At 37.6% G+C, this 14156-nt stretch overlaps 1 protein-coding gene across 3 annotated transcripts in view; it reads left to right on the top strand.

Annotated features, from left to right (window-relative positions):
• The window catches only part of LOC124776411 (targeting protein for Xklp2 homolog), a 145705-nt gene that overhangs the window by 38216 nt on the left and 93333 nt on the right, over positions 1-14156 (top strand). For all 3 annotated transcript variants that reach the window (XM_047251397.1, XM_047251396.1, XM_047251398.1), the window contains exon 4: positions 195-318. In XM_047251397.1, coding sequence (XP_047107353.1) covers positions 195-318 — 124 coding nt within the window. The remainder of the gene's footprint in view (positions 1-194; positions 319-14156) is intronic.

The following is a 14156-nucleotide window of genomic DNA, read 5'->3' as shown; positions in this document are numbered from 1 at the left end:
TTATTTTATTTATTTATTTATTTTTTTTTTTTTTTGTCCGAAACATGTTTCGCCTCTTACTTGCTGAAAAAATAACTTAATGCTGTCATTGTCAATCTGCCAGTTGATTTTCCCATCTATGAAGTCTTGTTTTCTGGTGAGTGGTTGCCTTTCCTCATTTTTGTGTACTACGATCTGAATGTTATTGATTTCAGGACAAATCAAATGATTTGCACTTCGAAAAGAAGTCTCTACAGAAGAAATTTGTCAGTACAGCAGAAGCAATGTACAAATTCCAGAGAAGTACACCTGAGAGATTCCATACAAAGCCTGTTATAGGTAATTAAAATCTATCTTAGTTTTCCATAAGTACAAAAAAAAAACAAAAAAACAAAAAAAGACACCTGAAACCTGAATTTGGCTTCATCAAATCAGTTAGTATTCAGGAGTAGCTGATTACCTTATCCCTTCACTTCCTCTTGACTCCTGGGCACTCAGCCCTCCTTATAAGTGTGTGTGTGTGTGTGTGTGTGTGTGTGTGTGTGTGTGTGTGTGTGTGTGTGTTTTGACTGTCATGTAGAATGGCTGCTTGTTATCATTTATGTGAAATGGCGAAACATTGGAAAGCCAAAGTTTGAATATCAAGAATATTACAAAAAGGACAGGGCACAGTGAGAGAACGGTCATGTGTTCATGAGATGTGCTTGCTTGTGTGAAAGTGTTTTCTTTTCTGAAGAAGGCTTTGGCAGAAAACTTATGTATAACAGTCTTTCAACTGTGCCTGGATGCAACTTAGTGTGTTATCGCTATGGTAAGTAGCAATCTGTCCTTTTTGTAATATGGAATGGTCACCAATCAACCTAGTGAGACATAAAGATTATACAGTTTTAAACATGGCTGTTGCTCAGCAACTTTATACTAGTTTCAACATGGTATTATACAACCAACTGGTTACAAATAATTGTTACGTATGTTGACCTAGGTTTGAACACCTACTAAGGGTGTCTTCATCAGAATGAAATGTTGATAAATTGTAAAATTACATTTCTTAAAAGCAATGGTCAGAATTTAGAGCAGCAATGCTCAAACCAAAAGTGAATAAAACTTTCCAGCCTTTGCCACGTGTGCCAGCTAGGATCATCATCAGACTGATTGGTCTTAGTAGATTTCAAAACATAGTTCAATGTACCTAACAGTTATTTGCAACTGGTTGACTGTATAATCCTATGCTGAACCTAAAGATTGTCATATTGACACTTTTTTGACACAACCTTAGCATTTTTACTTACTAGCAGGTGCCCCTTACTCTAACAGTATTTTGTTGTGGTTAGTAAATTGAGTGTGCAAGATGTATTTAGCTTAACTACGCCCAACAAAGTGACATACAAACAGAATTTTCATGATTTTAGCTCGTATAGATATTCATCTTTAGTCACAGATGTTCATCACTTGCTCGTCAATAAAATATTAGTGCTGAACACTTTTCATCAACTCCATACACTAAAAACATTCTGAAGTTCCATGACCACTGTAAATATTAGGGTTGACTGAAAAGTAATGCCTCCACCTTTGTAACTCAACAGTTTGCAGCATTGGTATGTGGCAGGTACTGGCTTGATCTGTAGCCTCTTCTCTATAACTCCAGTTGACGAGAAGCCTTACCATTGAATGGTTGTGTTGTTACAATGAAAAGTATGGAACCCTGTGCAGACGGTTGTCAGTGCGATAGAAGCAACGTGCAATCATTGATTTCTTGACAGCAGAAGGTGTCACCCCAAAGAAGATTCACCAGAGAATGAAAGCAGTTTGTGGTGATTGTGTGTTGATCTGAGTACTATCCGTCTTTATTCTCGTAATGCGATTATGAGAGGAGTTTCTGGCAAAGTTCAAGTCTGTGTGCTTTCATTTCAGGGGTCAGCATCCGGGGTAGCTATCATGCACAGATCTTCCGATAGCCAAGCAAAGCAATAATGTGACCCAAATGTTCTTGTGAAATGCCAATTGTGCTTGCAATTTCTGAATCAGTCTGTCAACATTTTGCTTGTGAAACTCGGTGGTTGCTGTCACAGGATGTCCAACTCTTTGTTTGTCATGCAGGTCCGATGTTCCCACCACAACATCTTTTAACTTACTAGCCGATCGATGCACAGTACTCACATCAACACAATCACCATAAATTGCTTTCATTCTCTGATGAATCTCCTTTGGGGTGACACCTTCTGCTGTCAAGAATTCAATGACTGCACATTGCTTAAATCACATTGACCGACTGTCTGTGCAGGGTTCAACACTTTACACTGTAACAACACAACCGTAAAATGCTATGGCTTCCTGCCAACTGGAGCTGTAGAGAGGAGGCTACAGAACAAGCCAGTACCTGCCATATACCAATGCTGCCAACTGTTGAAGAGTTACGAAGTTGGAGGCATTACTTTACAGTCACCCTTGTATTTCTGAGCCGATATCCATTTTTGACTGTAGAAGAGTACTCAGCTTTCTGTGTTCATCAAATTTTGGGAAGATGTTATGGCAGTTGTTAAAGGATCCTGCTAGCCTTTTGATCTGCTGAAATCTTCAGTCTGAAGCTTCAGAGCTATTTCTTGGACTTTCTTGCATAAAAAATTTCCACCCATGGATGCAGATATTCCCACTTCTCATTTCATGAGGCCATTTTGTTAATTAGATGGTTTCTAAGTCCTGGGGTCTACACACACTTTCAGTTCCCTATGCGCTATCACACGTGGTTTTGTCTGAGTGGGAAACTGTTCAGTTACATGAGGTACTGCATACTTCAAGCATGCCATTCACCTGTGCGAGAGACTTTTTGGGAATTCCTTGGCATCGGTTGTATTATGTGTAGTGACATGTGAAAATGTGTGCTGGACTGGGACTCGAATGTGTATTTCCCACTTAGCGTGTGCCTTGATCATTTGACCTATCCGTGCATGCCGCACAGTCCAATCCAAATCTCCACATGTCGCACTGTCTACACTCCTATGTTGCAGTCTACTAAACTCATCACCTAATGCTCACTACATTCTTGCATTTCCTCAACAGGAAGAATGAGACAGTGAGGAATTGAGACCAACGTTATCACTGTTCATCCGCCTAGGCTTGTAATACTTTCATAAAGGCTATAGTCTTCAGTGACAAAAAAACTGTGCAGTTCTTTGGTAAATGCACAGTTTTCGTTCTTAGTGTCACCTGAACATCAAACTGTTCTCATTAATCACATGGGAAAAAAAGGCACATTTAGATTTTGTTGAGAGCTTCTGAAATTGTCCTGAACATTGGGGTATAGAATGTATTGCTTACTGTTGTATGTCCAGCCAGCACAACGTTATTATAGTGTTTGAAAAAATGACGAGGAGGCTGTATATAATCGTTTAACGTAAAATCTGGCAATTTCTGGGGCCTGACGTGACTCGTAAAGGTGTAGTGTAGAAAATAACTTCAGATTGGGTTCTCAGAAGCAATTAAAGAACTGCAACACAACTGCAGCCACACAACAAACTGCAGGTGGCTTATTCTTGTTTCCCATTATCACTTTACCACTTTGAACATGTCACAGAATACCAGAATTGAGAGCAAAGTGGGAAAAACTGAATGTAAAATAACACCTTCACTTCAGACAACTGTAGAGATATTGACTTGAATGGTTAACTGCATAAACTGAAGGTAGGTAGTCTTATTTACGTGATGATAAACGATGAATGTTCTCTCTCTCTCTCTCTCTCTCTCTCTCTCTCTCTCTCTCGACCAACCACTTAGAACAATATTGGTCCTAGGAAGCCAGACATTTATGCCGTTACTTAGTGTTACTGACACGCATATAATTGATGTATCTTCAAGAGTAATGCATACTAAAAAAAGGACCAAGTTTCAAGATTTATTTTTCATGTTTTTAGTTCTTAGGTAGATTTGTTGTTGTTGTGGTCTTCAGTCCTGAGACTGGTTTGATTCAGCTCTCCATGCTACTCTATCCTATGCAAGCTTCTTCATCTCCCAGTACCTACTGCAATCTACATCCTTCTGAATCTGCTTAGTGTATTCATCTCTTGGTCTCCCTCTACGATTTTTACCCTCCACGCTGCCCTCCAATACTAAATTGGTGATCCCTTGATGCCTCAGAACATGTCCTACCAACCAATCCCGTTTCTGGTCAAGTTGTGCCACAGACTTCTCTTCTCCCCAATCCTGTTCAATACTTCCTCATTAGTTATGTGATCTACCCATCTAATCTTCAGCATTCTTCTGTAGCACCACATTTCGAAAGCTTCTATTCTCCTCTTGTCCAAACTATTTATCGTCCATGTTTCACTTCCATACATGGCTACACTCCATACAAATACTTTCAGAAATGACTTCCTGAGACTTAAATCTATACTCGATGTTAACAAATTTCTCTTCTTCAGAAAAGCTTTCCTTGCCATTGCCAGTCTACATTTTATATCCTCTCTACTTCGACCATCATCAGTTATTTTGCTCCCCAAATAGCAAAACTCCTTTACTACTTTAAGTGTCTCATTTCCTAATCTAATTCCCTTAGCATCACCCGACTTAATTCGACTACATTCCATTATCCTCGTTTTGCTTTTGTTGATGTTCATCTTATATCCTCCTTTCAAGACACTGTCCATTCCATGCAACTGCTCTTCCAAGTCCTTTGCTGTCTCTGACAGAATTACAATGTCATCGCCAAACCTCAAAGTTTTTATTTCTTCTCCATGGATTTTAATACCTACTCCGAATTTTTCTTTTGTTTCCTTTACTGCTTGCTCAATATACAGATTGAACAACATCGGGGAGAGGCTACAACCCTGTCTCACTCCCTTCCCAACCACTGCTTCCCTTTCATGTCCCTCGACTCTTATAACTGCCATCTGGTTTCTGTACAAATTGCAAATAGCCTTTCGCTCCCTGTATTTTACCCCTGCCACCTTTAGAATTTGAAAGAGAGTATTCCAGTCAACATTGTCAAAAGCTTTCTCTAAGTCTACAAATGCTAGAAACGTAGGTTTGCCTTTCCTTAATCTTTCTTCTAAGATAAGTCGTAAGGTCAGTATTGCATCACGTGTTCCAGTGTTTCTACGGAATCCAAACTGATCTTCCCCGAGGTTGGCTTCTACTAGTTTTTCCATTTGTCTGTAAAGAATTCGTGTTAGTATATTGCAGCTGTGGCTTATTAAACTGATTGTTCGGTAATTTTCACATCTGTGCTTCTAAAATTTGTTACTCGACAAACATTACATATTTGTAGCTGAATTACAGCAAGTTGCAAAACCTAATGTGTACACTGCTCGAAATTACATCAATGTGATCACATTGGTTCAGCCATTCGTAACAACAGCTGCTACTTGTGTTAATGTTTCTTTCGAAATAATTCTAAAAACTGACAATAGAAGGCAGCACCAACAAAGGCACAGATTGAGAGATATGCGTAATTGTTCTCATGTGAAATGAGTCCAATTTTCGAGCGATGTGCAGATCGCATGTCAAGAAAGTCGCGACCCAACCCATACTCGGGTAAGTTCTTTTTAACACAAAGTTGTGGCCCAATTTATGCTCGGTCTGTGTCTTGAAAGTGTCAATCAATAACGCATTGTTCTGCCCTGTAATCTATAGAAAGTGTAATTTTACGCGGTAATCTGGAGAATGATGAATCTTCAGCTTGTGGAAGATGGGATTGACCAGGAAATATTTTACGCGGTAATCTGGAGAATGATGAATCTTCAGCTTGTGGAAGATGGGATTGACCAGGAAATAGCAATCTTCAAAAATGTAGCTGAAGTAAAAAGATTTTGAACTGAAGTAAAAAGATTTTGAACCACTGTATTTTGTCTTTGCAGGATGCAATGGCCACTACAGTTTGGTGCTCTTTCCATTTTTTATTTTTTAAAAGAAACAGTCATTGTCTTCCCCTCTGCACAAATATCGATTGTTGCAGGGGGTGGGAGGCAGCTACATTTATGTGCAGTGACAAGTATCGTCTCACCCTGTGCCTACTTATTCAAACTAAATTCTTTCAGTTGCATTTTTATTGTGGCGTTATTGTAGATCTATTGCACTACTTGTCACCTCGTTTTTGGCTGTTACGCACTGAGAGAAACAATAACTTTCGTAAGTTGATATACTATTTATGATAGTTTTTTCCCTCAGCGTGTGACAGAAGTTGATTTGCTTTGTTCTTTAGATTGGATTATTTTGCCAGAGACCTTGTGGAGCCTTGGGACTCTGCAGAGCACACTCAGAGTATCACTGTTCTAGAGAGAAATGGCCATTTACTTCTCCCATATTATGGTAACATTTCAAACAAAAAAGCAAAGACTTAAATAATATAAAAATCAGAATTTGGTTTCACACTGAAAACAATATTAAGTGTGACACCCCAACCACTGAACAGAACCGCTAAATAAATATAGTATATATAAGTTTTATGTGACTATTCTGACACGATAAACATCAAGCAAACCTCAAAAAAGCTTTGGATTTGATTAAAACAGCATGAGAAATCCAACAAAAATAATCAAAGTACTGTCTCGATGCCTCTCGTACATAAACAAATAAATGGCCCAGAAATATTTACTACGTACTCCAGATTGTTAATCATGCAAAGAAAAAAAATGAATATTACAGAAAAAGTTCAGATTGTTGGTCATTTTTAAAACTAATGAAGTGCACTTATCAGTGAACAAATCAGACTAAAAGAACAAAGATATTTTGACAATTATACTGGTATTCTGCTTAATTAACACTAATCAAAACTAAAGTAAAAAAATGGAAATGTCGTATGGCTAGGGCCTCCCGTCGGATACACAGTTCGCCTGGTGCAAGTAGTTTGAGTTGATGCCATTTTGGCGACTTGCGTGTTGTTGGGGACGAGATGATGATGGTGGTGGTGGTGATGATGATGATGATGATTATTATTATTATTATTATTATTATTATTATTATTATTAAGACAACACAACACCCAGTCCTTGAGTGGAGAAAATCTCCTACCCAACCAGGAATCGAATCCAGGCCCCTTAGCATGACATTCCGTTGGACTGACCACTCGGCTACCGGGGCGGACAAAACTAAAGTAGCAATTTTGTTTGTTTTTTCTACAGTTGTGAGTGCTTGCATACTAGGTGAAATTTTTAAATTTTTTACTTCCCGTTTTGATAAAACATATAATTTTAATTTATTTTTACTAGCTTTTTCTTTTGTTATACACACATGTATGTATATCAATAAACAGATCTCTGAAATTGTTGAACTTCCCCTTCCTTTTGTCAGTTTTCCTTGCGCACGTCCCACCTCATGTGCACAAACTATCAAAACGTCAAGAACAGTTAAATTTGTGAACCATAATGAATGGACACACATAATGTGAATACATTGCCATTTTTTTTTTATATGCATGGCGTATTTTTTGTCTTAATTGTCTTTCCATAAATTTATTCACTCTATTGTATACTTGTTTCATAGTGATAATGTAGTGTTTTTTATTTTAATTTCTAAGCACTGGATGAGGGCTTAAAAAATTGAAACTAATGGTAAAACAAAGAGAAACAATAAATAAGCAACAGCTTAAGTGGAAAAAATTTTGCTTGTTTGTTTGTCCTAACCATTTCAATTTTCTTTTCCTTGCATATCTTGTATTCCAAGGCCTTTTTATGTATTTTTTGTGCAGTACCAAATGTAGTGCTCTTGGTAAACAAGCTAATCAAAATTCACAGAAAACCGTCTTTAAGGGAACATTGTGTGTTCTATGCCACCAGTGTTAAATTATCGAATTTTGTGACCCATTATCTTAGAAACTTTTTAAGGCACAAACCTACAATTTTCCATAATTATTGAACACACCTTTCTAAATACACTGAACTAGAATTATTACTAAAAATGTGTTGTGGGGCAGGTTATCTTTCTTTTTAAATTTTTTTTTTTTTTTTTTTTTTGTTTTTTCTGAGACACTCAAATTTTTTGACACTTTTGTAAATCAGTGAACATAAAAACAAAACAACTGAGGATATTTTAATTATTCTAGTTCCACATGTGTTGAATTTTACACTTGGCGTGCTGTGACAATTTCATGTCTCTGCCATCAGTACTTCTTTTAGAAAATGGGCCATTTATTGCAAAAAAGTAAATCAGAGATATTGAGGTTTAAAACTTTATTACAGATTGTTATATAGACTTACATTTCTGCATCTTTTATGCACTAGACTAGCCCTAGCCCATAGTCTGTGACTTCTTCAGTGTCTCAAGAGCCCAGTTCTTGCCTCCTCCTTTTCTTTCTTGCTTCTTTTGTCATTTGCTGAGCAGCATGTACACAAAGCTCAACCAGATCCTGCAGTCCTTTAGTTGTGTTCTGTCCAACTCTTACCCCCTAACTTCTCCAGAACCTTAAGTCTTTCTCGTAGTTTTCACCATTAAAAGTTATTACACCATCAGACACTGCTAACTTTAGAGTCATAAGGCCAACAAATAAATTTTTAGGCACATGGCACCACACAACATTATTGAAGGACTCTTTCACATTCTTGGTCTTCCCATGTAAACACTTCTTTAGTAGCTCAGGATTTCCAGATCTCTGTAAATAGGTTTGATTGCCATAATATCATTACTTTTACAACTGTCACTCGTTTCTAAAGTTATTTTCCTTTTCGATGCACTAGGGGGTGTGGCCACTTCAGAAATATTATCATGGTTTCCTTCACTGCTAGCACACGTTTTTAAGTACTTCAGAATAAAGTGCAGGTCTCACAACTCTGTTACCCGCAAATTTGCGTTTCTTAAAGTTGCTTTTACGCTTAGTCATTTTATTTACATATAAATATATTAAAAACAAAGATTCCATGACTTACCAAACGGGAAAGCGCTGGTAGATACACACAATAAAAAACACACACAAAAAATTCCAAGCTTTCACAACCAACGGTTGCTTTGTCAGGACAGAGGGAAGGAGAAGGAAAGACGAAAGGATGTGGGTTTTAAGGGAGAGGGTAAGGAGTCATTCCAATCCCGGGAGTGGAAAGACTTGCCTTGGGGGGAAAAAAAGTCAGGTATACACTCGCGCGCGCGCCCACACACACTGTCTGTATGTGTGTGGACGGATGTGTGGATGTGTGTGTGTGTGTGTGTGTGTGTGTGTGTGTGTGTGTGTGTGTGTGTTTCCTGACGAAGCAACCATCGGTTGTGAAAGCTTGAAATTTTGTGTGTGTGTTTGTGTGTTTTTTTAATTGTCTCTTTTTGCCAGCGCTTTCCCGTTTGGTAAGTCATGGAATCTTCGTTTTTAATATATTTTTCCCATTTGGAATGTTTCTTTCTATTTTATTTACATATAAAAAGCAATAGAATTTAGCTTACAACAAAAATAGCCAATAATCACACTACTTCCAACGAAAACTAGCATCAGAAACGAAGGACTGATTTGTTAATTCATAACGTCAACTTCGGAGACGTAGCAGTAGGCACAAAACAAAACAATTCACAACCTTCTAGACTGTGTAGTTCGCAACATATGACTGCTCAACTGTGGCAGTATGTTAGGGCGTCCATTTCATTTTCATTGAAACAGGGGACATTTAAAATAAATTGGAGAAAAACCTGGGACAATGAAGAAAAAATGGGACATAAATATTGTATTGACTAAATTTAATACACATACAAGTTTACCTTTACAACATGCACTCAGATGATCCCAAATCATTTTTTACAATTATTCTGCCACACTATCACCATACTTTTCACTTTTATGTACTTTATCAACAAGTCCATTTTCGTTTGAAATTATATCATAAAAGTCAGTACACGATACACCATTAAAGTGTGTTTTGACAATGAGCAAGGCCCTCACTGTTTCAACTTTCTTTCTGTTTTTCCTCATCTGACCACAAAGAGTTCACTAACGAAAACACACGTTCTACAGTAGCATTTGACCCGGGAACAAAACTCCACCAAATGAATCATGTTTTTCATGTTAATGTTTTTACTTTTGAAATAAGCAAATATTTTACATCATGTTGCACTAAGACTTTCTTTGTCTCCTTCTTCACTTTTTATGAAGTTCTGTGCACATGAAAATTCATCGAACAGTTCGTCTTCATCAACAGGAAAATTTGGTACAATACTTTTAACAAAAACACAACAATCCTGAATATCCTTCCACTGTAGCTGCTCCTTTCCAGTATTACCCCAGTCAAATGCTTTAAAAGGTGTCAGCATAAATATGAAATTGTTAGACAGTAATTTCACCCTCTTCTTCCAGCTTTATTAGATTCTCATGTACAAAGGATGTGAGAAATCTTTCAGATTTTCTACATTGTAATTTGCCCAATAATTTGTTTATGTTTTGATAAACTTCCACTATTGTGATTTCTTGTTTCTCAATACGTTTAATTGTTGTGGACAAAGGTTTTAGCTGGCTAACTAGAAAATGTAGAACACAGGGTTATCAAAGAATTGTTTAAGGATAACAGGACACTTATCAAGGGAAATGAAATATGATTTCAAAGCAGGAAATATCTCTACAATTCTTTCCAATGCTGGTTGCAGAGATAGCCACCGTGTCTTGCTGTACAAGTACAGTTTTGATATTCAGTTTCAGTAAACTTACAGAATGACTTCAGAGATTCAACCCGTACTGTATATATGTGGAAATGCTGGTAGATTTTGTTTACAATTAATTGGCAGTCGATGGGTAGGCAATCTGAGCCAGTTTGTAAGGAATTGTGCACCTACTATATTATTCACTGTGTTCTGTTGCAGTTTATAGAACAAATTGTTTTTTCCTTTCCTCTGCTTACCACCAAAATTGGTGTTAGTGTTGTCTGAGAAACTGCGATCACCTTTCCCTCAAGATCATATTTCTTTAAAACCTCCAGCACATAATTCTGAAGTAAATCTGAAGTTCCTCCAGCTAAATTAACCAATTCGAGCACTTTCACTGTGATGCCATTTTCAGGGTAAAAATACCTGATGAGGAGAGGAACCCACTTCAGATCCAGATGATTCGGTGTATCAATCATTACAGAAATGAATCAAGCACTTTTCAATTAATTTAAAACCTGATGAGCTGCATACGGTGCAATAAAATTTGAAATGATTGCTTTACATTTTGTGTGTCCACATGTGAATTTAGGATTGAAAAGTTTTTTAACAACTGCTGTAGTAAAGTCCATTGACTTAAAGCTATGGTTATGCATTGCACTGTGGTATGCAAACGTAGCTTCTTGTGCTGACAACTGCCTATCCATTTCTGTTACTGATTTTAAGATTACATATTAGTCACTCGCGCATTTAGTTGTTCTTTTCGTTTGATCACTCGTGCGATGTTTCTTCATCTTAATGTGATTCACAATGTCAGACCTTCCACCATGACCAATAGCAAATTTTGATCTGCACAACATACATTCTACAGTTTCTCAACTACCAGTGATAAAAGGAAACTCGCTTTTTATATTGCTGTTAAATTACACTTTCGTTTTGGCATAATGAAAGTGATTGCACTGTGCAAAACATTAACAGTGTGGTGACGAAAGCCAGAGAGCAAGTATCAGTGGTGTAGAGTACCTCTGGACCGAAAGGACGGATTCAGTGGATCGATTTAGAAGAGAAGAATCTTCGTTGTTATTCATAACCTCAAGAGGACGTCGTTATCAGGAGAAAGAAAACTGGCGTTCTACATATCAGAGCATGGAATGTCAGATCTCTTAATCGGGCAAGTAGGTTAGAAAATTTAAAAAGGGAAATGGATAGGTTAAAGTTAGATATAGTGGGAATTAGTGAAGTTCGGTGGCAAGAGGAACAAGACTTTTGGTCGGGTGAATACAGGGTTATAAATACAAAATCAAATAGGGGTAATGCAGGAGTAGGTTCAATAATGAATAAAAAATAGGAGTATGGGTAAGCTACTACAAACAGCATAGTGAACGCATTATTGTGGCCAAGATAGACATGAAGCCCACACCTACTACAGTAGTAAAAGTTTATATGCCAACTAGCTCTGCAGATGACGAAGAAATTGATGAAATGTATGATGAGATAAAAGAAATTATTCAGGTAGTGAAGGGAGACGAAAATTTAATAGTCATGGGTGACTGGAATTCGATAGTAGGAAAAGGGAGAGAGGGAAACATAGTACGTGAATATGGATTGGGGCTAAGAAATGAAACAGGAAGCTGCCTGGTAGGATTTTGCGCAGAGCATAACTTAATCACAGCTAACACTTGGTTCAAGAATCATGAAAGAAGGTTGTATACATGGAAGAACCCTGGAGATAATAAAAGGTATCAGATTATATAATGGTAAGACAGAGATGTAGGAACCAGGTTTTAAATTGTAAGACATTTCCGGGGGCAGATGTGGACTCTGACCACAATCTATTGGTTACGAACTGCAGATTAAAACTGAAGAAACTGCAGAAATGTGGGAATTTAAGGAGATGGGACCTGGATAAACTGACTAAACCAGAGGTTTTATAGAATTTCAGGGTGAGCATAAGGTAACAATTGACAGAAATGGGGGAAAGAAATACATAGATGAAGAATGGGTAGCTTTGAGAGATGAAATAGTGAAGGTAGCAGAGGATCAAATAGGTACAAAGACGAGGGCTAGTAGAAATCCTTCGGTAACAGAAGAAATATTTAATTTAATTGACGAAAGGAGAAAATATAAAAATGCAGTAAATGAAGCAGGCAAAAAGGAATACAAACGTCTCAAAAATGAGAGCGACAGGAAGTGCAAAATGGCTAAGCAGGGATGGCTAGAGGACAAATGTAAGGATGTAGAGGCTTATCTCACTAGGGGTAAGATAAACACTGCCTAAGGGGAAAATTAAGGAGACCTTTGGAGAAAAGAGAACCACTTGCATGAATATCAAGAGCTTTGATGGAAACCCAGTTTTAAGCAAAGAAGGGAAAGCAAAAAGGTGGAAGGAGTATATAGAGGGTCTATACAAAGGCGATGTACTTGAGGACAATATTATGGAAATGGAAGAGGATGTAGATGAAGATGAAATGGGAGATACGATACTGTGTGAAGAGTTTGACAGAGCAATGAAAGACCTGAGTCGAAAGAAAAAGAAGGCCCCCGGAGTAGACAACATTCCATTACAACTACTGACAGCGTTGGGAGAGCCAGTCCTGACAATACTCTACCGTCTGGTGAGCAAGATGTATGAGACAGGCAAAATACCCTCAGACTTCAAGAAGAATATAATAATCCCAATCCCAAAGAAAGCAGGTGTTGACAGATGTGAAATTGCCGAACTATCAGTTTAATAAGACATAGCTACAAAATACTAACGCGAATTCCTTACAGACGAATGGAAAAACTGGTAGAAGCCGATCTCGGGGAAGATCAGTTTGGATTCCGTAGAAATGTTGGAACACGTGAGGCAATACTGACCCTACGACTTATCTTAGAAGAAAGATTAAGGAAAGGCAAACCTACGTTTCTAGCATTTGTAGACTTAGAGAAAGCTTTTGACAATGTTGATTGGAATACTCTCTTTCAAATTCTGAAGGTGACAGGGGTAAAATACAGGGAGCGAAAGGCAAATTACAATTTGTACAGAAAGCAGATGGCAGTTAGTCGAGGGACATGAAAGGGAAGCGCTGGTTGGGAAGGGAGTGAGACAGGTTTCTAGCCTCTCTCCGATGTTATTCAATCTGTATATTGAGCAAGCAATAAAAGAAACAAAAGAAAAGTTCGGAGTAGGTATTAAAATTCATGGAGAAGAAATAAAAACTTTGAGGTTTGCCGATGACATTGTAATTCTGTCAGAGACAGCAAAGGACTTGGAAGAGCAGTTGAACGGAATGGACAGTGTCTTGAAAGGAGGGTACAAGATGAACATCAACAAAAGCAAAACGAGAATAATGGAATGTAGTCGAATTAAGTCGGGTGATGCTGAGGGAATTAGATTAGGAAATGAGGTACTTAAAGTAGTAAAGGAGTTTTGCTATTTGAGGAGCAAAATAACTGATGATGGTTGAAGTAGAGAGGATATAAAATGTAGACTGGCAATGGCAAGGAAGAAAAGAAGAAAAAATTGTTAACATAAAGTATAGATTTAAATGTCGGGAAGTAGTTTCTGAAAGTATTTGTATGGAGTGTAGCCATGTATGGAAGTTAAACGTGGGCGATAAATAGTTTAGACAAGAAGAGAATAGTAGCTTTCTAAATGT

The sequence above is a fragment of the Schistocerca piceifrons genome, chromosome 2 (assembly GCF_021461385.2).
Source record: "Schistocerca piceifrons isolate TAMUIC-IGC-003096 chromosome 2, iqSchPice1.1, whole genome shotgun sequence".
In the NCBI taxonomy this organism is placed as follows: domain Eukaryota; kingdom Metazoa; phylum Arthropoda; class Insecta; order Orthoptera; family Acrididae; genus Schistocerca; species Schistocerca piceifrons.
This window is presented reverse-complemented; position numbering and strand designations above follow the sequence as displayed.